The following is a 25,974-nucleotide window of genomic DNA, read 5'->3' on the forward strand; positions in this document are numbered from 1 at the left end:
ACTATGGTATCAGTCACCATAAAGAGGTATCATGCTTGTTTCTTTCCCTCCTTCTCAGAAAGGAAACAAAAAAAAATTTGCTTCTCCACATAAAGAAATAACATGAGACAAACGAAGGAAAAAACTTCCTTCTGCAACTTCCATTTACAGCAGCAAGATCTATGATGTTGCTCTGTTAATACATGAAAGCCAGCATTACAATTCACGTAAATAAAGTCTCCATACGAAGAGCACATATCCACAGTGATTTTAATAGTACAGCTTCTGAATCTTACAGTGTCATATTTGACATAAGAAGACTGTAATCACTTTATTAGCTACAAATATAAATTATATCTGGATTTTCTTTTTCTCTTTAAGAATAAAAAAGTACCATGTGTTCAATCTTCCAAAGTTAGAATCACAAGGGGGAAGATGATTATCATTTGAAAACTGTATAGAGTATACAAATAGATCATTTATATGCAACATGAAATGGTGAGTCATTAAAAATAAGACTCCTTCACAACTGTTCAAATGATTGTCTTTACCAAACGTACTAACACAATTTGCCTTCTGAGCCCTTGGAAACTGGCAAGTCCTCCTCCATAATTTCACTCACATTCTCATACACAGAGTTTCCCAGAAACATTTAATATTCAGGAGACTTGGCTGTGGGTGGGGCTTTTTATTTTCTCCCACATAAACCATTACAGTCTATTTATTCTTTCACTTTTGTTTTCTGGTGAACTGTAAGAACTTCTTAGTCTTCAGTCTGCTAGAGTGAACAGTCCCTCCCATTTCTTACGTCACATAAATGTTTCAGGCACAACAACCAGATTTTGTCCTTTTTGCTGGCTTGTAGTCAGTAATGTCTACAGTTTGCGGTGGCCCTTCAGCTTTCTGCCTTACAATTATTGGCACTACCATCTCAAACACAGTTTCGAACAAGTAGTCCACCTTATATCCTGTTTTTGCACTGGTCTCAAAGCACATTTTCTCAGCGGCTGGAACATCCTTCTCATCTAGCATTTTGTATTTCAGTATCTTCTTATAGAGTGCAATCGCATCCTCTGCACGGACTTGTTTTCGCACCTTTGCGCCACAGCTGGCAACAGACTTTTCAGGCCTATTTTCATCCGGTGGCAAAGCACAGTCATCAGTGAGGTCAACTTTATTTCCAACAATAGCAAAAATGCAGTCAGCACTTGCACTGTCCGTCAGCGCCAAGAATTTGTCTTCCAGCTCCATCAGGCTTTGGAGGCTGTTCACATCATACGTGAGGATCACGGCAGCTGCTCCTCTGCAGTACATAGACCCAAGGCCATGAAACTGCTCCCGTCCTGGCAAAGGTTTAAACACAAAAGAAGTTAGTGTACTGGAAGCTAGATCATTAACCAAGTAAAAGAGTCTAAGAAATTTTAAGCCAATTTCACAAAATGGGATAGAGCACTGAAGGTAAAATATGTTACTTTTAGCACTTTTTTTTTTTTTTTTTTAAACTTCTCCTTGAGAGTGCAACTGTGCCACAGAACAGCTCAGCTCACTGCACACTGATTCAGGGCAGGGAACCTGTAAAGATGAGCGACTGTGCAAGTGTGACAAAGCATTCAGAGTTGCAGAAAAAAAAAAAAAAAAAAAAAAACATTGGTTTATGTCACGTGAGTAACTACCCTGATTGCATCCACAGATGTCTCCTTCCACCTATTGGACCATTTATAAACACAAAGTAAGTTTTATTGTGTCAAGTTCTGCTACAGTTTATTAGTCAGTACAAAGTGAGTACATACATACTTTACAAAGTACATCTAGTTCAGAAATCTGGATCAAAGACCATTTCTTCCTAGATTTTGAAGGTTTTCATAAGCAATTTAGTGCTATGTTACATGTCCACTGTTCTCAGGTACACTGGCTTTACAGGAAGAGACTCCTTGTCATTTAATACTTCCGTATATGGTCTATATTATTATGCATCTGTCCCATCATAAGTACTTATGCTTTTTAGGGCATTAAACAGATACAAATGAACCATAACTTCACTTTAACTGTGATTTACCTTTCAATTTAGTTGTCCCAACTCACTCAATAACCACGAATTAGAGCAAAACATTTTTTCCTAATCATCATCCAGCAAATACCTAACATCACTTCCACCTAAGCCTCAATGGTCTCCTTCTGACTTGTTTCTTGGAAGACAAAACTGATTCTACCTTAAACTCTGAGAAGGAAACATTGCTCTTCAGTGGCTGCAAAGGGACCAAGGGAAATGAGACTCAAGACAGACAAACAGTGTTTTCCTTTCTGACAGGGAACTGCAACTTTTCCAAACATCTAGGACATAAGGAATTTTGCTCTAGCACCTTCACTTTTCTTCCCCAGACTTGATTGAGAAAAAGATTAAATGCACAAGACTTCAAATAGCCATTGGAGCCAGCCTTTGGTCGCTACAGAACAGAACTGTGAACGAACAAAGGAAATAACAGAGAGCCAAGAATACAACTCCAACTACACTCTTTTGAACATTTAACATCATTTATCAACACTTTTCATATGGTCTCTTCGCACAGGGCCTCCATTTATAGAAAATCTGGAAATGATCTGGTTACATTTGTGTGTTGTTTTTTTTTCAGGAAGCTACTGATCACCAAGAGTTACAGTACCACAAAATCATTGCGAATGACTGTAGAACAGGAAAGGTAGAAATCCATGCCAAAAGACACAGGTCAGCGTGTATTAGGAAAACATATCTGCCACATGAAGACGCACATGATGAAGGTAACTTAGAGCCTACCTCCCATCAGGAACAGAATTTAAAATAGACCTTTGAGTCACTGTACACAGTCCTTTGAGAAACCTCAGGACACTACTCCATGGCGGCCAGAAGAGAGACAAGGTATCAGTACATTAGTATCAAAGGTATCACAGTATCAGTAAAACAAAACTGGAAAACAGAACTAAAAATATGAAATCCATCTGAGTCCTTCAACACTGACTGAAATTCTGGTAACCGCTAAAGAAATTAATCTAAAAGCATGCAGAGTAAAATATAGAGAGGTATAAAGGAAGATGGTGTGGATGCCCAGAAATGGTGAAAACTTGTGTAAGTAAAAATACTCATAATAAACAATAATCAAATAGTTAAAACAAAAATGATGGTGAATGATTGAAAAAGGATATAAATGGATGTGTATAAATTCTCTGGGTAGTCTCTGGGTTACTTCCTCTTAGCACAGAAAATGAGGATACCCCATCAAAAATGCATGCATGTAGTTTAAATGCTTACCTACAGAGTGAATAATGGAAATTGCTGTTTTATCACATTTTAGAGGTCAAAAATTCAGTGAACGGCTTTTGGGAAAGCATTACACAACGTTTATTACACAACGTTTATGCATCTGTGCAGTTTTGTATAACTTTTGATTTGTTTTCCTCCAGAAAAAAAAAGTTCTTTAACCAGTGATGTAGAAATCAGAAATAAGGGGGAATAAAGAAAAGAAGAGATGCCCTTGCTTCATTATGCTAGGTAAGAACAAGGGAGATTGGGGTGTAGGGGAAGGAGGAGGTCAGTACTTTCACACTTTCTCCTCAAATCTCACGTTCATATTTGTTCTTTCTGTTGCACTGTGAGTTATTAGAAATCTCCATATTTTTTTTTTAGGAGAAGTCTGTGCCATGACCTACTTTGTTTTCATCAGAATCCTTATTATACTGTGGTCTGGAAGCCACAATGGAACGTATATTCTCCTCGTTCTCCCACTTGAGATGCTTAAATCCAGCCCCCAAAATCATTTGCTACAGCAACCGAATGCTAGAACAATAGTATTGCTTGTTTTATGGAATTTGTATGCTAATCTAATCTTGCACAGCACAATATAAACCACGACACAATTACATTCTAACCACGAACCGACTATTCCTACAATTAACATATTGTTGAAAAGGGTAAAAAGCAGAAAGAAGAATTTTCCTTGCATAAGGGATTAATTATATTGGAGGAATTATGGACAGTCTTTTGCTCACCCACACATCTTAATCTACATAAACATGCAGAAAATGCATAATTTACTTTTCTGCACAGTCTCCTTGTGCAGACCACTGGTAGCACTCATAGGTGGGAATATGCAGAACTCCCCCCCGTCAAAACTGTGCAATGAATTTAAATTAGAATCTCAACTATCCTCAAGGTCTCAGTCAATATAATGAAGGTCAAAATAATATCAGACATAACGTGAAAAACTTACTACAGAGAGATAGCCATCCTTCTCTTAGGACCAGTTACTTCCTTGTCTGGAAGGACCTGGTCCCACTCCAACAACATGCCTTTTTACACAGTCAGCTAGATAAAACTGCAAACCCTGGATCAAAGGATGAAACAATTTCACCCTTGCAAAAAAAGAAAGGTAACAGGGAAGAGTGGCAGAACTATATCAAATAATTTGCAATCAAAGGAATTGCAAGAACAATAAGATCAACAACGAAAGAATAATATTAGGGAATTTTTTAAAGCCAAGCAATGAAAACTAATTTCAGTTTTTCTTTATGTTTTGCCTTATTTTAAGCAGTTCAAAACCCCTATGGCTGTATCACTCCCTGCAGCACCATTTGTATTACAAAGGCTCTTCCAGCAAACATATGAAATCTTGTTGTATTCTTCACCCACTCAGGAGCAGCACAGCCAAGAAGCATTTTCAAAATTCTGTGGCGATTGCCATAAGCAAAGAATTTGGAGCCAAATGGACCTTAGGACCCTAAAGCTTGTAAGAAACCCACTGGAAAAAGAAGGGAAAAGCAGATCTTGCAAGAGGCCAGCCTGATAAATGAGCAAGGCCAGATTTACTCAGCTCTGGTGAGGCCACACCTCAAGCACTGTGTTCAGCTTTGGGCCCCTCATTACAAGAAGGACATCAAGGCCCCGGAGTATGTCCAGAGAGGGGCTATGAAGCTGGTGAAGGGCCTGGAACACATCCTGTGAGGAGCGGATGAAGGAACTGGGGGTGTTTGGTCTGGAGAAGAGGAGGCTCAGGGAAGACCTCATTGTTCTCTGCAGCTACCTGAAAGGAAGCTGTGGGGAGCTGGGGTCGGCCTCTTCTCACAGGTAACCAGTGATAGAACTAGAGGGAATGGCCTCAAGTTATGCCAGGGGAGGTTCACATTGGAAACAGACATTTCTGCTCAGAAAGAGCAGTCAGGCACTGGGACGGGTTGCCTAGGGAGGTGGCAGAGTCACCGTCCCTGTGGGTGTTCAAGGAAAGGTTGGATGTGGTGCTTGGGGACACGGTTTGGTGGGTGACATTAGTGGTAGGGGGGTGGTTGGACCAGGTGATCTTGGAGGGCTTACCTTAATGATTCTGTGATTCTGAAGTCTTCTAAGACAAGAACTGAAGGCCTATGTCTGATCTAGCCAGCCTGACCTACAGCTGGGTGGCTGCAGCCCACCTGAAGGCTTGTTCCAGACAGGACCACAACCTGACCAAGCTTGCCCTTCCCTTCCCAGCCATGGGATCAGCTGTCCCCAGCTGCTTCCTGGAGCTCTGTCCCTGGCCACCCTGGAGAATGAGACCCCAGGTCACTTATGGAGTCGCTGTTGATGTTTAGGAGAGTAAAAATTTCCTCCAGCCAGATTTAAATCTGTTCCTTACCTAACACCTCTGCAAAGGCTTTCACCGCAGCTTCTAAACATGACTTCCCACACACACTTCCAAGGCATCTTCCACTGGAAAAACTAGTTTTAAATCTCTTAATGCTGAGCACACAGAAGAATGCAAAACAGGCTGTTACCTGAAGTCTTGAGGGAATATAACACCTTGAACACTAAGGAGCCGAAAAGGTCTTCCAGAAAACACTGAAAAAAGTGATGTTATTCTGATACCTAAGTCTGAAAACGGTCCCAAATTCTGAGTTTTTAAAGTAAACATGTTGTGTGGAAAACTACAAAGGTGAGTGGTAGAAGTATATTAGTACTGTATTCAAAATAAACAAAAGTGCAAAATTGTCCAGAAAGTTTTTGAGACAGCCCATAAAGCCAGATCTCTTTCAAGGCTTTCTTTTTACTGTAATTTGAGCAGGAGGAATAAGCACAAACACAATGTACCACCTAGATTTTCCCTTCTGAATTCTAGTTCTCTTTTAAAAGAGAGTCTGAATCTAAGCACATGCAAAGTTAAACAGGAATTGTGCCCTAAGGCGGTAGCCAAAACAGGAAAGAAAATGAAGTATAGAGTCATAGAATATCCCGAGTTGGAAGGGACCCATAAGGATCATCAAGTCCAACTCCTGGCACTGCTCAGGTCTAATTTTAGACCAAACGTTTAGACCATGTGACTGACTGCACAATCCAAACGCCTCTTAAATTCAGACAGGCTTGGTGCAGTGACTACATCCCTGAGGAGCCTGTTCCAGTGTGCAACCACCCTCTCGGTGAAGAACCTCTTCTTGATGTCCAGCCTAAACTTCCCCTGCTTCAGCTTAACACTGTTCCCGCAGGTCCTATCACTGGTGTTTACAGAGAAAAGGTCACCTGCCTCTCCACTCCTCCTCATGAGGAAGTTGTAGACTGCGATGAGGTCCCCCCCCTCAGCCTCCTCTTCTCCAGGCTGAACAGGCCCAGTGCCCTCAGCCGCTCCTCATGTCTTCCCCTCTAGGCCCTTCACCATCTTCGTTGCCCTCCTCTGGACACTCTCCAACAGTCTAATGTCCTTCTTGTACTGTGGTGCCCAGAACTGCACACAGTACTCGAGGTGAGGCCGCACCAGCGCAGAGTAGAGCGGGACAATCACCTCCCACGACCAACTAGCAATGCTGTGCTTGATGCACCCCAGGATACGGTTGGCCTTCCTGGCTGCCTGGGCACACTGCTGGCTCATATTCAACTTGCTGTCAACCATAACCCCCAGATCCCTCTCTTCTAGGCTGCTCTCCAGCGTCTCATCGCCCAGTCTGTACGTAAAGCCAGGGTTGCCCCATCCCAGGTGCAGGACCCGGCACTTGCCTTTGTTAAACTTCATGCAGTTGGTGATTGCCCAGCTCTCCAATCTGTCCAGGTCTCTCTGCAAGGCCTTTCCACCCTCATCAGAGTCCACAACTCCTCCAAGTTTGGTGTCATCGGCAAATTTGCTCAGAACATCGTCTAGTCCTACATCCAAATAGTTTATAAAAGCATTGAAGAGGACTGGCCCTAAAATGGAGCCTTGAGGGACCCCACTAGTGACATCCACCAGCCACATGTGGCCCCATTAACCACAACCCTTTGAGCCCTGCCCGTCAGCCAATTGCTCACCCATCGTATGATGTTTTTGGTAAGGAGTATGCTGGGCATTTTGTCCAGTAGGATCCTATGGAAAACCATGTCAAAAGCCTTGCTGAAGTCCAAAAAGATCACAGCAGCTGGTTTCCCTTGAAGTATGACACCCATGAGACAGCACAGAGAACAGTACTAGAAAGAAACGCAGATTCAGCTGCAGCAAGACAGAGGTTCAAAGGGTGGGCCTGATGCTCTTGATTTGCTTCAGTAGGAACATCCATGTAATCACAAGACCATACACAGAAGCTCCTTCTTAATAAACAGCATTTCCTTCTGTTTGCAGACAGACCGGTAATGTTATGATTCTTTAACTGACATTAGGGGAAATAATTTGGCTAGAAACCGAGATTTCTGTTTGCACACGTATACCAAAACACAGGCTGACTATCAAAAAGCAAGCAATAAAGGTCCTTGAAGGCTTCAGGAAAATTCCCCTGCCTACATGTGACTTTGGCTGTAAAGTTTTGACATTGATGAAGTCAGAGTTCGTCACTTCTTGATCAATATTGATATTTATTCCTTCTAGACAGCTTTAACGTATTTCCCTTACAGCCAGGAACTCTATTAAGAAGAGCTGGACTATGCCTGTGGTTACCTGCGGATAAAAATAAAGCTCTCCATCACAAAGGATTAGCATGGAGGACATAAGTAGGAATTAGCGGAAACAAATGAGCCTGAGAACACTGAAGAGCTCAATTTTTTCACATACCCAGAAGCTGCTTGAATACACGATTTCCTGATCCACTTGAAATGTCAACATTTGGTTTTGCTCCAAGACAAAATTCCCCATAGAATAAAAGTTTTGGAGAGGGGAAAAGAAAAAAACAAAACACCAAACCATTTAATGCTGAGTAACTAGAAAATTCACTTACGCTTTGCCTTTACCTGGTATTTTACATTTACAATGGTATAAGAGAGAATATACTTGGGTGCATGGAAGTTTCAGAGTACAACTGACCTCTAGCTCTACTAAAAGATCAAGACAACATTTATTTTGTTTATATTAATTACTCAGAAGCTAATCAACGTTCAAGGTGTGAACTATGCCCTACTTCATGAGAACCTACTTAAGTTATTAAGATGAAGTGTATGGATGCCTTGGCCACAGCAGAACATAATGTAAACATAGGAAAGTCCTGATCTCATACCCAAAGGGCTTCACTTTCATCTTGTAAAGTAGAAAGAGAAAAAAAAAAAAAAAAAAAAAAAAAGCTGCATTGGTTGGATGAACAAAGAACAAAAAGGAAGATTCTTCAGTATATCCCTCTGAAGAAAAATTGTCAGAACCAAACAGCCAGGAAAGCAACCTGTATGTAGTATAGGACTGGGACAATCCTACTGCATTTCCAGATGTAACTTACTCCCAGTTGCTAAGTGAGGTATCTGTCTCATATTAAAAGAAGACTTTAAATGGCCAAATAGACAATCTTCTCCCTTAAATCTCTATGTTTTTACCTTAAAGAACAACCATGGAATTTCAGACTCCTTCAGAATTTGGCAAACACCCTGCAAAAGTTCCCACTCTACAAACACGAAGCATCCGAGGCTTGTAAAGCTCTCTGCAACACAGCCCTTCAGTGTGAGCATGAAAACCACACAAGCAGGAGCCATCATTCACTCCTCGCTTTTGCAATTTCTTGTCTTGCCTTCAACCTGAGCACTGTCCTTCAGGCAGCTTTAATTATCTTCCTACAAATAACACCCCCCCGTTAACAAATGTTTCACTTGGACATAAAAAGTGAAGACTAGAAAGACTACAACTTATCCACTGCATCATCTTTAGCTATGAATTGCTTAAAACCCCTCAGGCCTGATAGCATTTAGGAATTTATACTGCCTTATAAATAAAGGAAATATGCTGAATGAGCTCCAGTACTGCCCTAAGAGCTGGTGTCCAGGCAGGAAGTTTGTTTCAAGCAGGACGAGCATCTTCACATGAAAATAGAGAACAATACTCAAATGGAGGCAAGTCCCAAACTCAAAAGAACAATGTTTGAACTACTCATCAGAGACAGAAAAGCCCCACTAACTATAAACAATGAAGCAGAAGATGTTTTCAAATACATTTAATTTAGTGGCATTTAAATAAAAGGCAGCCCTCAAGAACTCAGTGCACTATTGTACAAAAGGAAAATGTTATCTTCCCAACCTGGATGTGGCATTACATTATCCCACTATAAGCCAGTCTCCATTGAATTCACATACAGAGAGCTTAACACAATCTACTGGCAGATTACAGAGGAGGATTCTTTCAAATATTAAAATATTCAGTTTATTGTTCTAATTTTGTCCGAACAGCCTGATAACTTACTCAAGAAAATCCAACCAGTTATCAAGTTGGAGGCAGAGAATGGTTTTCATAAAACAGGAAATACCTTGACACTGTAATCACGGGTTTATGAGCTATGATACCACAGGATGGCTTTTATCCTGAGAGATTAAGCTGCACCCGTCTATGTAAATAAAAATATTAAAGAGATACTTTTGAGAAGCCCAGCAATCTGCCGCTAGTGATCCAAAAAACATATCCAAACATACATAAACTCTGTTATTAGGAAACCTAAAAGTTTTTTCAGAATCAAAAAAAAAAAAAAAAAAGATGAAAAATTCAGTGATGAACAATTGAAGGACTATGTGAAAAGGCAAATAAATTAAAAATTAAATGCAATTGAAAAAAGAAGCATAAATTATCTTTGGAGGGTAACTTTTCATATTTATGCCTAAATATTTAACAGGTATTAATATAGTCTCCATGGAAAAAGAGAGGAAAACATGGTAGTATTTGGAAAAAAAAAAAAATGGATTCCCATCCAATAAATCCCCTTCCTTTTTGCCTTTTTTTCTTTCCTTTCTGCTCTTTTTGCTTGTTCCAATACAAACCCAGCATATGAATTCAATTTTTTTTTCTCCAGTTGTAATCACCACCAGCATTGCTGGGAAAGGCACCAATTCAGACTCTTTACATACAAGAAGAACCACTGGAAGACAGCAATACTAGAAAGCATCTGAAAAAGGGGGCTTTTACTTTCTGAGAACAGAAATTTCATTACTCTATACCCACAAATATTAATAAATATAATGAAAAATTATTTTATCCTGATTTTTTTTTGCCTACTTCTTTCTCCTCCCCTTTAAATATAACTAAAAATAACAGATACACCAATAAGTTTTGCAGGGCATGTTTCAGAAGGGATTGTCAAATATGAAACAGGGAAAAGATTTTGTCCTATAATTTTAGCCATGTCACCTACCTTCTAAAATAGGAGCCTTTCCTTAAGAGGATGAATAATTTTGCTAATGCTTCTTATATTTAGAGATTCAAGTTTTATATTTCTTTAGAGATTCCTGGTTTACAGCCTTTCCGAAAGGAAAGTCACCTTAACAGCAAGCTGAAATGAACAGCTGCAATTGTCCTTATTTTCCTTCCGCTGTTATGATTTCCATCAGGAAAAAATGTTCATCGCTGTATTTTGGCTTTGTTTCCTTTTCTTTTTTTTTTTTTTTTTTTTTTTTTTTTTTGCTGTATGCTCCCAGAGTGATTACAGAACAGTCCTGAATGACCAGGGGAATAAGCACCTTCATGCCTCCATACTTTCCGAGATGAGCATCTGCTGTTAAGATTGAACTATGCCAATCGATCAAGCAGTTTCAACTGATTGCTTAATAGCTATTAAAACATTGATTCCATTTGCATTTCAGAAGTGATATTTCGGTGCAATTCACGTAAGAGATCTTTTCCATAGAAGTACGCTTAAATGGGCCTTTTATTGGTAGGACAAACAGCACACTGAGAAGTTACGCAAGAACCACGCCAGCACAGCGTACTGTGAGTCACATGCCAAACACCCAAAGACTTGGTTAATGATCTACAAGATCATCTGAGTTTTATCTGAAGATGATGGCTTGTTGTGATACGCTTTTCTCCAACAACAGAAAGTAATGGGAACTTCTGCTACAGGCTTAGTTTTATTTTGTACCCTCTGAGAAGGTTATCTTTCTAGGCACACACTAGTAGAAACTCCAAAATAAACATCTTGTTACAACATTTTTCTGAGGTGCTAAAGAAATGACTCAAAAGACATAGGCTTAACTCCCAGCACACCTCTGACAAGTCCACGACCAAAACTGAGAAAAAGTCGGCTTTGGGGTTGGTTTGGTATTTTTTGGTGGGTTTATTTTTTATTTTTTTGGATGGTTAGCTTCTCATTCTAAAGGCAGCTAAACTAAAACCACGTAACTAGCAACTTACATTGGTGCAGGTCGATCCACCGTTACCTCCTTCAGAATATACCAAGCCACAGAAGTATCAAAAAAAATGCTACTGCAGATGAAATCCTCTCACTCAATCCTCAATAAAATAAATATTGCTCAGTCATCTTTTGAAATCCCTGATTATTCAGTCAGAATAATCAGTTTCAGCCAGAAACTTTTTAAATCCAGCCTTGAAAACTTTCATTCCATAACCAGCAATGGAGATTTACCAGCATTTACCAGGTCCCAAAGACAGACCCATTTACAAGTTTAAGGAGATCAAGCCAACGAAAGAGAAAGGAGAGGAAAGAAAAAAAAACATTCAGAGTAAAGCCAGAGATCAGCCACTGTAATTCTCATTTGAGTCTCGTCTGCTGTGTAACAACAGGATTTCATTCAGCCCTCATCCTGTAACTGAAGAATCTGTACTTCATAGAAAAACCAAAGAGGAGTTAATATTCCACAAATTCCTATGCTGTATTCACTTTAAAAAAACCCTACTCTTCACTAAAAGATACTCCTATATGACTTAACCTTCTTCTAATTAGGCCACAGAAGTCAACAATTTTTCACACTCAGGCTCTTTGCCTCTAATCCATTAGCCATGCTTGTAGCTCTTTTCTCCAACATTTCTGCATTACTCTATAACCAAGACTGTAGCACAGAGTCACCACCACTGCTTGGTTACCCCGATTCTTCATTACTTTCATCTCTATGCTTCACATACGTTTCGGAACAGCTCTTGGGCTCTGGGACACCACAAAACATTAAGAGCTTGGTTTGTCATCTGCTACCAGCTCAATGGACCTTGCAACAAAACACGTATTGTTGCGCAAACAAAACCTAGCTTGGCCATTAGTCTATATTTGTAACCTTACGCATTTGTTTAGTCTGCGTGTTTTTAACTGCAATAGTCTTTTTGTAGATAGACTTGTCAGCTGAGTGTCTTTGGACTAAATGCATGTTCATGGTATCTGACCAGGAATGCCTCCACCAGACAAAGGAGCTGCATAACTCTTATAATAAAAGACAATAAATACTATCAGAGATGATCCCCATTATCCACAAGATTTAGCCCATGAACTATTTTCAACTTCTCTGGGATAAAAGAGGAGCTGGAGTCCATTCTGTTTCGTAAGTTGTTTTTTTTTCTTGCTGACAAATCAAAACTCACCCTACTATTACTAGAACTAAGCCCAAACTTTTCAACTCACAAGAATTTTCATTTCAAAATCAGAAGTTCCCATTGACAGGCTAATTTTATTCTACCGGTATGCTTTCCATCCAAAGTTTTAAATTTAAACCATGTATTATTGTAACACAAAACATTTTGGAAAAATGCTCCTAACCACAGTATCTAGTGTGTTTTTTGCCAACAAAAACTTTGGGTATGCCAGTAAGTGAATATATATATAAATAGGTACCCCTGTAAATAAATATATATTGCAGCTAAAGGTCCCATTGACACCTCTACCATGCCAAGTAACTTTCTCATTTAGCTAAATGAGATTTCTCTTTTTCAAACCACCTATTATATTTAGTTCTCTTGATCTATATGTATTTTTTAGGAGAAGAAAATAACCCCAGAAGCTTCAAGCAGTTTTCAGCTGTCTGGAAATGCAGTGCCTTGTAAATGCAATGTAAAAATGACCTTAGCCCTTCCAGTCCAGCAAGCATATCTCAAGAGTATCTGCAATACAAACTGACAAAATGACACTGGTATTTATCTATTTCCCTGCAAAACTATGATGTTTTAGAAGAAGACACTTTATCTGCTTAAGTCTGGCAAAATAAATGAGGTGATGCCAGACTCGTGTGACGGTATCATTCTGTCTAAGAGGAAACACCGTGCCAGAACTCCAATATCAACACCACCTCTACTGTATAGGTGGCAGAGCACTAGAGAATTAAAATCAGGAAGCTTTAGTACAGGTGTGAGCAGGAGCGCAAGGCTGAATTGAGAAATTTGAATTTGAGAAAGTAAAATGTAAGCATCAATGTAAAATTCTTCTTAAGTTTTATGTTTAAAAGGCAATTTAAAACTGCTGCTTCAAAGAAGAACTGGTCATTTGGCATATGACCTGCTTAAGGAGAGATATGATTAGAAACAAACTAGGAGGAGGAAAAAAATAACCTTAGGATTTACTTTGGAAGAGTTCAGCAGGAAGCAATAACGCCGACTCCTTAACTGCAGCAGCAGGGCTTAAAGCCAGCTATTGCTCAGTGAAGGTAACAAAGAGACCACTTACAGAAGTGAAGTGGGCTTTGAAACCACCACGGCCACGTCAGACTCTCAGCTCTGGGTTGTGCAAGAAGCCTTTTCGCCAGAACACCCTCTGGAACAATAGTTCGTCGCCTCAAAGAAAAGTCACTCCTACAGAAAAGCAATTAATTTTCCACAGGACAAACTCTAAAAGCAGCTTGTTTCCCTTTCCAGTACCCAAAATCTGATACTTTTTCCTTAAATTTGCAATTCCTTTCCACAGAGGAACCAGCGCTGCAGACAATCTTCGTGCAATTGCTAAGCAGAGCTTGTTACCAGGTCCTTACCTCCAGAAAAGAGAACTTCAAAGCCTGCGATCCCGCCCAAAGTTTGTTCTTCAAAGGGAGAAGTTGGTCCTTAGCTCACACAGGAATGCAGGGCCAGGTTTGTTTTAGTACAGTTCAGCCAGCACTGCAGGGCCCTGGAGGTCACTCAAGACAAGTTGGATGTGTTATATTACTTAATACAGAACCGCGAGTTAACTTGGCTTCCAATTCACCCAAGCAAACATTGATACAGGTGTGATATTAGAAAATAAAAATAATAAAAAAATAATCGGAGGCGGGTGGGGTTGAGATTGCTCTCCTAAAAGCACATCAGTAAACCCTTTGAAACCCTGGCACTATTAGTCATTCCTCCTCTCCGTGAAGACAGTTAGCAATCAGCATCTGCCTGTTCCCTCACAAATGAGAAATGCTTCCTGTTTTTCTTCATTTTTATCACTGTTTTAAGTCTACTTAGTTTTTTCAGCTTCCTCATTAGATACTTTACTTTCACCCTAGTCACCTTTATACAGACTTTTTTTCTTTTAATAATTGAAATTCCCCATAAATTTTGCTGAAGACGGGTGACTACACACACACCAAGTCACTACAATATTTTACATCATGCCATTCTTTGAGTGAGGAAATACCATAAACTTAATAAACACATCCTAATTAAGGACAGCAACACTTTAACTATACACTATTTTTCTTCTCTAATGAAAGCAGGTCCTCTGTGAATTAAATTTAGGTATCCAACCACAAAGAAACTGAAAAAAGTTCAGGCTTCAGACATTTTCCAGGATCTCCGGCGTGCTTCCACCATGGCACCAGGATACCAGAAGCAGTAATTTTTTAGCCTTCAGTGATCAGCCTGGAGGACATTTAGGGTGACCCGGTCACACTTTCCTACCCTTGTCCACAGCCAGAGATCATCCTGTTCTTCCACAACAAGGCTTTGTTCAGTACAGACACTCTAGGGCATACAGAAAGGGCCAAATGTGCCCTGAATATATCAGCCGTGGTTCCTTTTGGAGATAAAATTAATTGCTAAGTCATATCCAGATGGTACCTCAAGTACTACTTCCATAAATCTTTTATCTTACCAGTACCTTTCCAAGTTGACTGGGACTACGTGACAGGAAGAAGAGTGCTAAAATATTTCAAAATGACAGCTTTTAGAAGCTTGTGTAAAACAGCAGCTGAATGCTGGTAGTCACCACTGTTTGCCACTGAGGAGGGGAAAAAAAAAGTCAACATGCAGAAATACAACATTCAGATTCTGAAAAATATAGAGACCAGATTTCACAAAGAGAAAAAAAAAAAACATTTGATAGCTGGCAGTTGTTGTCAGAAGCGACCTTTTGTGTCACATGCTTTAAAACTGAGAAATGGTTCTTGCACACATAACGAATAATAGAGTTGTCTGAACTACTTCACAAAATTACCTTCTCAGACCAACAGCAAGCACCTAAAGATGGTCTGCCCCAGCAGATACTTGATAAGTGCTTCGCATTTAAGGTTGATCTGTCTTATGGTGAAATGAAACCATGCTGTAGTAGATAACTACAAGTAACGCCTGGTTTCTAACACTTCAATTGCCTAGCCTTCACTAGCTATTTGAAAAATTGTAATTCAGGGTAGAAAGTCGAATGGGTAGAATGAAGGATATGGATCTTGTAAAGCGAATAAAGATCTACTATTTCATTTGCTGAAGATCATCTCACATCAGTAACAAGGGACATAAACCTAGGCCCACTCAGACATATTTTTAAATGATTTGTTTCAATATCAGTTCAGGCAGATTCTCAACTGAGAACATACTCAATTTATTCGGTTCTAATTTATCCACAAGAAAATCACAATTGCTTCTGCTCATTACCAGCTGCCACCAGCTTTGACTGAGCTGAAGTCTCCCTCACTGGATGCCCTTGGATAGCTGCTGTCTGTCAGAAGCAGGAGGAAGTTCTGGTGACCCAGCGGGCTGTCCTCAGCAAGCACCATGAACAGGAGACTATGCCAGACATACAGCTGCCTCAGGGATTTAACAGGAGAGGTTTACTGAATTTGGGTAATCGCATCACGGAACATGGCACTTGGGTTTTCAGAAGATCTGCTGATGAAGATGAAGACATGGCTTTCAGTTTCCAGCACTTCTTCTCCCTTCCAGTTCCACTTCTTGCTTCTCTGCCTGCACTCTTAAGAGCATGTTTAATATTCACTGTGTATAGGCATTAATTTAAGGATTAAAGAAATAAAAACCACAAAACAGGGATGGTAAAATAAAACTGATCTTGTCTTATTAACACTCCCTAGCCTGGCACAAAAGGAGTACCACTAAGACCTGTAAACAGCTCAGTTCTGAACTCACACACAGCATATGCCACGCAGAGCAATCTGCTTGCACTGTGCAGCATCCATCCATTGAACCTTCATGACACGAGGGGAAGCCACTTACTGAAAGGGAACTGACTGCAGATTTGCATGTGCTACATCCTTTTTTTTTTCCCCTCTAGTCTTAAGAAAGCGATGAGGCAGCAACCCTAGGTCACAAAGTACTGTTCTGCTAGAAGGAAGGCAGCAACTACTCCACTGCCACTGGGCTTCCAAGGTTTAACAAAAAAACAACAGTTGAGAAGGAAAATGTGGAAACGTGGAGGGTGCATACAATGCTACACGGGGAAAGGAGATAAGGGAAATAGGAACATGATACAGACAGCTACCTGTTGTGGGAGGGAAAGCTCACGTCCTAAGGAGAGTCCAAGAGAGTGTTTGTTCCTCCTCATAAAAATAAGCAGCAGGCACACAGGCAGGGACCAGGGAGAGGTGAGCAGTTTGAGGTGTTTTTGGTTTCATGAAACTAAAGATTTATTTTTAAATAAGCAGTCTGTAACTGCTTTTCAGAAAAAAATAAGTAAAAATCAGTCTCATTATACCAGCTATTTTCCAAAACGTGTCCCACGTGTCACCCAAGAGATGTGATGATCCCTTTTACAAAGCTTGGAGGATGATGACTAAATTACATAGGACTCTTGCTTTGTTTGTTTTGTGTTTTTTTTTTTTTTAAACCATAAATCACTACAGATATTGTAACTTCCCAATTTTCTGAATAAAATAAAATCTTTTGCTGCCAGAAACAGCAGAGTAGAAATAAATAATAAACAAACAAGAAACCCTCTGAATAACCCAGAGCCTTATTTCTTTCCAAATATGAGAGCTAATAAGAGAGTAGCACCAGATTTGTACATCCAGACGACAGACCTCACTATGAAGAACAGAAAACGAACGTTGAGAAGTTTCATGGCATAAAGCACAGAACCGCACTCATCCGCAGCCCCAGCAGTGTCGCAACCTGCGCAGCCAGACAGGAAAGTCGGCCAGCCCAAACCCCTCGGGACATGGGAGGGAAGGGAGCAAGAGCTCACCTGAAGGTCATTTCAGCCAGGGCACACCACCACACGTGTATGTTTTTATACCATTGCAGTTCAGTACATTAGGAACATGAGTGCAAGCAGGTATCCCAAAGTTGGCTGTCTCCATTTAAAGTAGTTGTTATACGGCCAGTGTTCAAAATTTAAGTATTTCTTTTCTTTTAAAGGCTATTCCCATGTACTAACCTTCTACTTTACGTTCTTCATAAAGCATATTACACTCACTTACCTTGCCCCACCTCACAAACTGTTTCTTTGAGATGCCTGGTTTATATATTCTTACAGGAACAACATTTCCCTGAATGCCCAACTAAGCCACCCTTCACTTTATGGATAATGATATAATTAAGAGAAGAATAAAAACTCAAATACTTAAGTCATACAAAATATTCAACCATACACCTTTAAGGTTAAGTAGTCATCAGCTACAAATGGTAGAACAAATACACCCTGCTATTTCAGCAGTACTGAAAACCATTATTTTTAAGCAAAGTATACAAGAGCAGTTGGATGGCTGGAAAACATCTTTTTCCTGTATTTCATAAGAATATCCTTAAGTATAAGAACGGTGGTTAGGAATATTAAATATATAATGAATTAAGGGAGAAATGCCATTGGATCAACTGGGGAGAGGACATGCTGTGGGAAGAGGGAGAGGTATCTATGTCAGACACTTAATGGTTACTGAACATAATTGTTTCAATCTTCAATTCATTAACCTGGAGACCAGAAAAACAAGGAAAATGGTATATTCTTTAAACTGAGGATACGAATAGTTATTTTCATGACAGAAAAAAAGCAAAAAGAAAATTGAAAGAACTGAAGGGGGTGGAGAGGGCTCAATAATAATAAACAGAAATAACCTGAAAGCACAGAAGCTTTAATTCACAGTAAGGCAATTTGTGACTATAACCTGTTTGAATTTTGAAAGTTCTGAATGTCCCTCCTCCTGGAGTCTTGTCCATGAAGTGTCCACCATGCTACAAACTAGACTAGGATGTATTTTTGCTCTAATGAGCCAATGTTCAAATTCAGACAAGAAAAAGCCAAAACTCATTTCCTCTGACCACCTCTGCTCTCAGCAGTACCACTCACGTAAGCTAAGTTTTAATCCATTTCCTAGGCCCGCACATCTTTGGGCACTGCATATGAAGCTATAGTTAATATAACAAAAACAAAACAGGAAAAGTAACATATCACAACTCTGACACCTTTTGATCATATCCCAGAAGGTCCTACCCAACGTTCACCCAGAAGAAAGCTAATCAGCCAGACTTGGCAGAGAAAATGATTCTTTTTATTCCATAATTTCTGACATCTCCGAACGTATCCACCACAGTCTCAGTGTCTTTCTTTGTGGAGACCCAAACAAAGGTGACTTGTTTAGATGTTTTGCAATACTACAACGTGACTCGGACAAGGAATTACCAAGTTCACCTTCAGTTCATCCAGAGAAACGCTGCCACAGAAAAAACAAACACTTGGAAGCTCACATGGCAATTGGCTTGAGTGCAAATAATTGTTGTGCACCAAACAATTAAGCTATGATATGTGATCACAGCGTGAAGTTAAGATACTCAAATTAGCCTACGTGTCAGGAGCACACCACTATTTACCCAGCTAGATGAGGATGATGCAAGGAAAAAAGAGTGTCACGTCCCGTTCTGTCCCTGTGTCCTCCCCTCCACCTCCAAATAGTTGAAAGAGTGTTCATAGACAGCTCAGGTACGCATTTGACAGATATTAAGCTCAAAATGAAGAGCGCAACAAGGCATTAATGACTTGCTTTCTTGCACAAAATACCTATTTAAGCCTTCGCACACACCCTACTAGCAGACAAATTTACTGAAGCAAATAATCCAGTCCACGGCCATCCTTCTGAAATTTTCTACAGTTTTTCCCACCTTGCTTCTGATCCACCAGCAAGATGAATTTTCATACATTTGCATTTTTTGTCAGCAACCCTGAAGCAAGTCTGCCATTTTGTTTCCACTGTCTGACTAGCCATTTCCCTCTTTTATGCCTCTCTCTCACAAACATTTTGCCAGTGTTGTCATTAAGCAGGCAGTCATCACTTAAACTAACCTTTCAGCTGTCACGTCAATTTTGACAGAGATATCTGGAAAACACACCTCTTCCTTCAGTAAGCAGGGAAGACAGGATGCAATGCCAAAGGCACAAGCTCTTCATTACAGAGATTATCAGTGCTGCTTCAAGCTAGGATTTGGGGCTTTAAAACATGGTTTGAAAATAGATATGTTCAGTCAATTCAAGGACTTGTACAAACTCATTCGTATCAGCCACAGACATGAAGCAGAGTTTTCACAGGAAGACAAGAACACACATCATGCACCAAAGACTAGACAAACACATCCTTGTTTTCCTTCCCACTAGATGCTCTTGAAAACAGTTAAGATTAATCCCTCTCCACTCTTTTACAGTGTGACTCTAAAACTCAGGCCCCACTCCAGGCCAAAATTAAAAAGCAAAGACAACATCGTTTTTCACATAAATCGAGGTGCTCCTGAGGACTCCAAAGCCACAAACCTTAGCTACGGCTTGATAAACATTAGCGATGTTGTGCCATAACACATTGCCAGCTGTAGCCAGGCAAAAATCCCAGGTTACCGATACAATTTGGAGAGAGTCGTATTGAACCTTCAGGCAGTGTCCCACTCGGGCTGGACTACTGAAGTCCCTTTGCACGCTACTATTGAAGCATGGATTTAACGTGGAAGTCTGAACAGAGACATTACCAGAGAGGTCCATACGTGACACTCATCTTGGCCTGTATTAAATACAACAAACAAGTGGCCTACCCTCTCCAACAGCTTGCCTCCTCAAGAGTCAGTACTAAAAAATACACAATAGAAACATAATCCCCTGTCAATAAAGTGAGTTAGCCGCAGCTGTATGAAGAAAATGTGTTGATTTTGTCCCCCATGTGTTGTTCACGTTTTTGTTTTCTTCCCCACAGTTCCCTGTGACAAGGTATTTCCAATTTTTTTACTGCTTTTGTGTAAAAAAGCACTTTCTGTCAGCAGCAGAATTTGTCACCTTTGACTTTTGCATCTCTATATTCTCAAGTTGTAGGACACAAAAAACAGAAGTTTCTTGAGGACTTTCTCCGTACAATTCATTGTTTCCTCATACTTCTAATCACCTCCCAAGTTACTCTGCTCTTCTCAGAGAAGATTCATTGCAGAAAAATCCCCTAGTGCAATGTTTCACAACAACAAAACTAGGCTTCTGCGGACGTCTGAAAGCAAAACCTTTATTCCTGTTTCTGAGCCTGCTTCATAGGCTTTAGATACAGAGCTCGGTGACAGTGAACTCTCTTCATTGGCTTCCCCAAATACACAAGAGATTTTTCTCAGCAGCTAACCACCCCATCTCTTTGAATCTCCATTCTGACAGCTTCCTTTTCAAGATGTGGGGACTATAACCATACACAAGGAAGCTCTGCGCATGAAGGCACTGGTCCTCAGCTATCATATGCAGAGGCCAACATCATATTCTGCAGGATAATCTTCCCAGAGGCAAAAAGCAAAAATTCAGACAGCTCAGGGTCCAGTTACCAAGAGTATGACTCACAGGCAACAAACTTAAGACAGGTTATCCTCTGTGGTTTTCATCTCCTACCTTTTTAAGTTCCAGGCTCCTGAGCACAGCCAGACACACAGACTCACTGAATGAGTCTTGCTGCCCAAGACTCTTGTTGGGGTAATATCCTCTAAACCTCCTCAAACATACCTCATTAAACACTGATCAAGACCCAACATCAGCTGCTACTCTGTCACTCCTTCACCTGGCTTAGAAAGGCTGTCCCACTTGCCTTGGGGTCCTCTTGGGCTTTGAATAACCCAAGTACCCACCTCATCTGTAGTTTCTTTTCTCCCCCTATAGACCTCCACCTCCAAAAACAAAGTTAAGAGGCTCAAAGACAAAGTCAGCGAGGAACCTAACACCGTTGCAGACTGCTACAGTTAAGCTCTGCTTCTTTGAGAGCCGAATACTCACAGAAGATAATCAAATCAGTTCTCCCATTCAGCCACCTAGCTTAAGATGAGAGGAAGGAAGAGAAGGGAAGCTCACTTTCCCAGTTAACCTTTATGTTCATTACCATGCTGCATTACTCACCGCATGGTAAATTCAAAAGCCGGCTTCTTTCTTAAAATGCAGTCACAGCATCACGAAGTGAATTTTGTTAAATACTTGTGATTAACTTACTGGCCTGCTGCTTTGATACCACGCCAGCAACACAATGGATCCTGACCACTAATAGTTAAACAGCCTTGCTTCTGGGGGCATCACCTGAAAAATGTCCAATTCAAAAGACCAAAAACTAACATACAAACAAGTTTTTCCCTTTTGAAATATTAAGACATAGAAAACACACGTGAAATCCCCAAACACTTCCACTGAATTGTTAAGCAAAAACACCACACGCCTTTAAAGGTAGAGCAGAACCGAGACCCAGAGCTTCAAGGTACATTTGTGCTGCCAGAGAGAAGAGAGAACCTACTAGCATGATGTTGCACCCCACCAACACCCAGCAGAGAGCTTTGGTTTACCCCAAAGCTGCTGTCAGCACTGCCTAGAAGACAGACACACACACACTTGGACACCCTTGAGCCTCCAGCCTCCGATTCGTTTGCAGAATGTTCTTCTGGCTGATGCTACTGCTTACGTTCCCTGGGTCTGAAAAATACTGCTAGGAAGGTCTCGAGGCATACGCTCAGATGCTTTGGAGACCAAGGCCCTCTAGCAGACTAGTCCTTCAAAAAAAAAAAAAAAAAAACAAACACTAGAATTCGACTGTTTTCCTCTTCTTTTGTATACTTTAAGGACATCGGGGTTTGTTTGTTTAATTCCTTTGAATTAACTGACTCAAACAAAACACGTAAATATAATTTGTATCCAGGGAATATGAGTTAACAAACAATTCTCCGCTCCACCACACTGGGTGAAACATGAGGACCATCTAGCCAGGCCTCTGACAATGGAAAAAACAGTCAAAAGTAGGTGGCTAAGAAAAGAAAGAGGACAAAAAAAAAACAGAGCAAGCACACAGTGCTTCTCCCAAGTATTCTTCCTTGTGTAGCTTATTTGCCTCCTTGGGTTCAATGCAATTTCTAAACAACTTCTTCCATAATCATCAGATTGGAAAACTGGAAATGTCAAGTTCTTTGCTGTGAGCATTTACATTAAAAAAAATAAATAAATAAAATCAAGTCTGACAACTTCTTTACACCCATTTTACAAGACTTGTGGATAAGAATATCAAAGATGTAGATTAGACTAAGCGGCTGATCTTTCCAGGATAAGGATGGGTGGGAATGCACAGCCAAGAGGGGAGCCCTACCTAGGAGAGCTGATTTGTTATTCAAACTTCCCTTGGTAGATGTGAGGTGTGCATTTCTGTGATTTACTAAGTGATAACACAACAACATGCACCCCGAGCACATCGGCATGCAGATTTAATTATATCTGGAAAACAGGTAAGATATTTCTAGAGCAAGAAGACCAGAGCAATGAGTAAAAATGGTATGTTTCAAATAATTCAGAGGATCAGCAACTGAACTGAGGTAGTACTAATATCCACACATAAGTAACTTTTGATCTATCGCCATTACTGATACTCATCAGTCACTGAAGTCTGATCTTGTAAAAACACAGTAAAAAAAACTCTCAGTTTATTATTAACGTCTACCTTATTACAGGCAGCTGCCTAACCCCTACCAATAACAAACAACATCCAGACTGGACTAAACATAAAATAAAGAGGACTTCTACGGAGAGAGCAGTGCCCAGAAAAATGTTGATAAGCCAAAACAAAAATAAACATACATTCGCTACTGCTGTGCTGGAGCATTTTTCATCTCCAGGCTGATCTTTTCTTTTGGGTTCTCCTACAGAGCTGTGCATACACAGTTACACTGAACAATGTATCTGTATTTGATTACGCTGTAACTGCCTCATAAGAATTCAATAGTAAGCAATGCCAGGTTAATAAACAAACGCAGCACTGAATTTTAAGCTCCTCCTTGCTATAAAAATTCAAAGCTTAGGTGGCACTCCTCTGGTAGAGGTATGACAGTGACACCACGGAGGAGTAATACCCACATACCAAGGACTGCAGACACGTCGTGGCCAACAAAAGCACAAGGACCGTAAAAGCAAAAAGCAAACAATGACAAAACTCATATTTAATCTTATCACCATCAGAGTTGTAGCACCCACAAGGTCCACTACTTCTTCACCAGAAACAAGGCACGTACGTGCCCTGGGAGCTACAAGTTCTCAGAAGACTAACGAGAGGATCAACCACAGCCCACGGGTCCCAGTGCTGCCTAGCCCAGAGCTACTCGCACCGCTCCGCAGGAGCACCAAGCCAACAGGGAGACCCTCCAGGAGCCGTGCCTGCCTCTGAAAGGCTAATTCCCAACCGGGGGGAAGAACGGGGAAGCCACAGCTCCCAGCATGGCACATTTCACCAGCAGACACCCTGCCAGGGCTCAGGAAACCACAGGAGCTCCGGCCACAGCGCTGCGTGGTCAGCAGCACCCGAAGCGGTCCCGCTGTGGGGTGAACCCCAACTGGGGGGAAGGAGCCAGGCTTTGAGCCCCCGGGAAGGTGCCTATCGCCTGGGTGCTTTGCCTGGCTTGCTGAGAAGAGTCTCTGGAGGCTTTCCAGCTTCCCAGCTCAGCTCGGACCCGATTATTTCACAGCATATATTTAAAAATAAAAGCAGAGTAGCGTAAGAGAAGTCATCTTGGTGAAGCCAGCCTTTGGCCACACTTCTGCTGAAGCACAGCCCACCGCTAGCCACCCTCGCGGGTCCTGCTTACTAGAAAAAAAAAAAAGAAAAAAAAAAACGCAATAAAACACGTCCCTGCTGAAGCACAAGTCCTTTTTTCTTCGGAAACTACCGAGAAGTTTTGCTGCCCGGCTCCCCAGCGGTTCCTCTCCCCCCGCTCCCCCTGCTGAGCCCGGCGGTGGAAAAGCCACGTCCCCGCAGCAAGCTCGCTCCCCCCCCAGCCCCAATACCAACCCCACGGACCTGCCGTGTCCCAGATGGAGATGTTGTAGGGCCCCCACTGCTTGAGGTAGAAGGCGCCGCCGACGGTGCTGACGGTGTCCTGGAAGCGCCGCTCCATGTAGCGGTGCAGCAGCGAGGTCTTGCCCACGTTCATGTCCCCCAGCAGCACCACCTTCCCGTCTGGCTTCTTCATCGCACACCGACACGGCGCCGCCGCGGGGCTCCGCCAGCCCCGGGGCCCTGCTCTTCCTCCTCCTCCTCCTCCTCCTCCTCCTCCTCCTCCTCCTGGCCCGGCCCGGCCCCGCTCCGCCCCCGCCGGCGCCAGGGGGAGGGACCCGTGCGGGAGCTGCGCGGCCCCGGGCCTGGAGAAAAGCTCCGGGGAAAGTTTTTTTGTGGGACAGAAACGGGGCAGAGCGGGGCCGGGAGAGGGGAGGCGAATCTGGGGTGTCCCTGGGAGAAGTCACCTTATTGTCGGCTGCCCCCACACACTGGGAAGGGGGGTAAAGGGGCAGGCGTCCTCACAGCCGCCTGGCTCCAGGCAGAACAGCGAGATTTTGTTCAAAGCAAACCTGCTCAAAAAGCGGTATTTCTGTATTACTCAAGCCGTGCCAGTAATCCTGCTTATTCTGCGTTTACTGCCCAGATAAGCGATTTAGGCTTCCTCCGGAGATACCTAATTTCAGTTCAGGTTTACATACCCTCCAGATAGCAAACCTCTGGAGTTACACAAACAGAAAGGATGCTAAATCCTTAAAAAAAAAAAAAAAAAAAATGCAAAAGACTCCAAAATAATAATGCTGAATGCGATTCAGAGCCATGCGAAACCTGTGGGCTTTATTTCACTTTGATCATTGCATGGCGGTAGTTTGCTGTGGCACCTTCACCTCTGATTCCCGTTTCCTTCCTAGATTCCCATCGTAATCCAAAAGCTGGGGAAAATAAACCCATCAGCTCAAAGTGCTTCTTCCAGGTGGAGCAAAGCAACTAGTTTGGGGGTGTTTTGTTTTGTTTTTCTTTTCTGGGTCCCCTGTGTATATATGCTTATATACCATATATGTATTCCCGGGTCCTCAGTATATATACTCCTACCTCACACGTGGATTTGCTGTCTGCGTAATAAAAAAAAGTCCTAAATGCTTAAGTATGATTATTGATTTACAGCACTTAAAACAATGATTTCTGTACTTTACCAAGGTTCTGCTGTGCTTGAGTTACTACTGATGTGCTGCTGAAATGTAGCTCTTTTCGGTGTCCGAAACAGGTATGAACAGCTTCTAACAGTGATGCAGGAAAGTTAGGAAAATTGCAGAGAACATGCAATAACAGGGTGAAAGAGCAACTAGGAATTTAGGTTTTGTTAATTAATGTGCTATAAAAGAGAATGTGATGCCCTTAATGGATGTTTACCACAGTTGCTTGAAAGAGATACCTGTGACCCTCCACTT

At 41.4% G+C, this 25,974-nt stretch overlaps 1 protein-coding gene across 1 annotated transcript; it reads right to left on the reverse strand.

The window, feature by feature from the left end:
- Window positions 1-232: 232 nt before the first annotated feature.
- RAB20 (RAB20, member RAS oncogene family) lies at window positions 233-24,776 on the reverse strand. The gene is made up of 2 exons (XM_032197024.1): window positions 24,551-24,776; window positions 233-1,322 (listed from the first exon to the last, which is right to left on the reverse strand). Exons 1-2 carry the CDS (start codon window positions 24,720-24,722, stop codon window positions 802-804), a joined length of 693 nt encoding a protein of 230 aa, XP_032052915.1. The 5' UTR covers window positions 24,723-24,776; the 3' UTR covers window positions 233-801.
- Window positions 24,777-25,974: the final 1,198 nt, after the last annotated feature.

Source organism: Aythya fuligula, chromosome 1, assembly GCF_009819795.1.
Source record: "Aythya fuligula isolate bAytFul2 chromosome 1, bAytFul2.pri, whole genome shotgun sequence".
Classification (NCBI taxonomy): Eukaryota; Metazoa; Chordata; class Aves; order Anseriformes; family Anatidae; genus Aythya; species Aythya fuligula.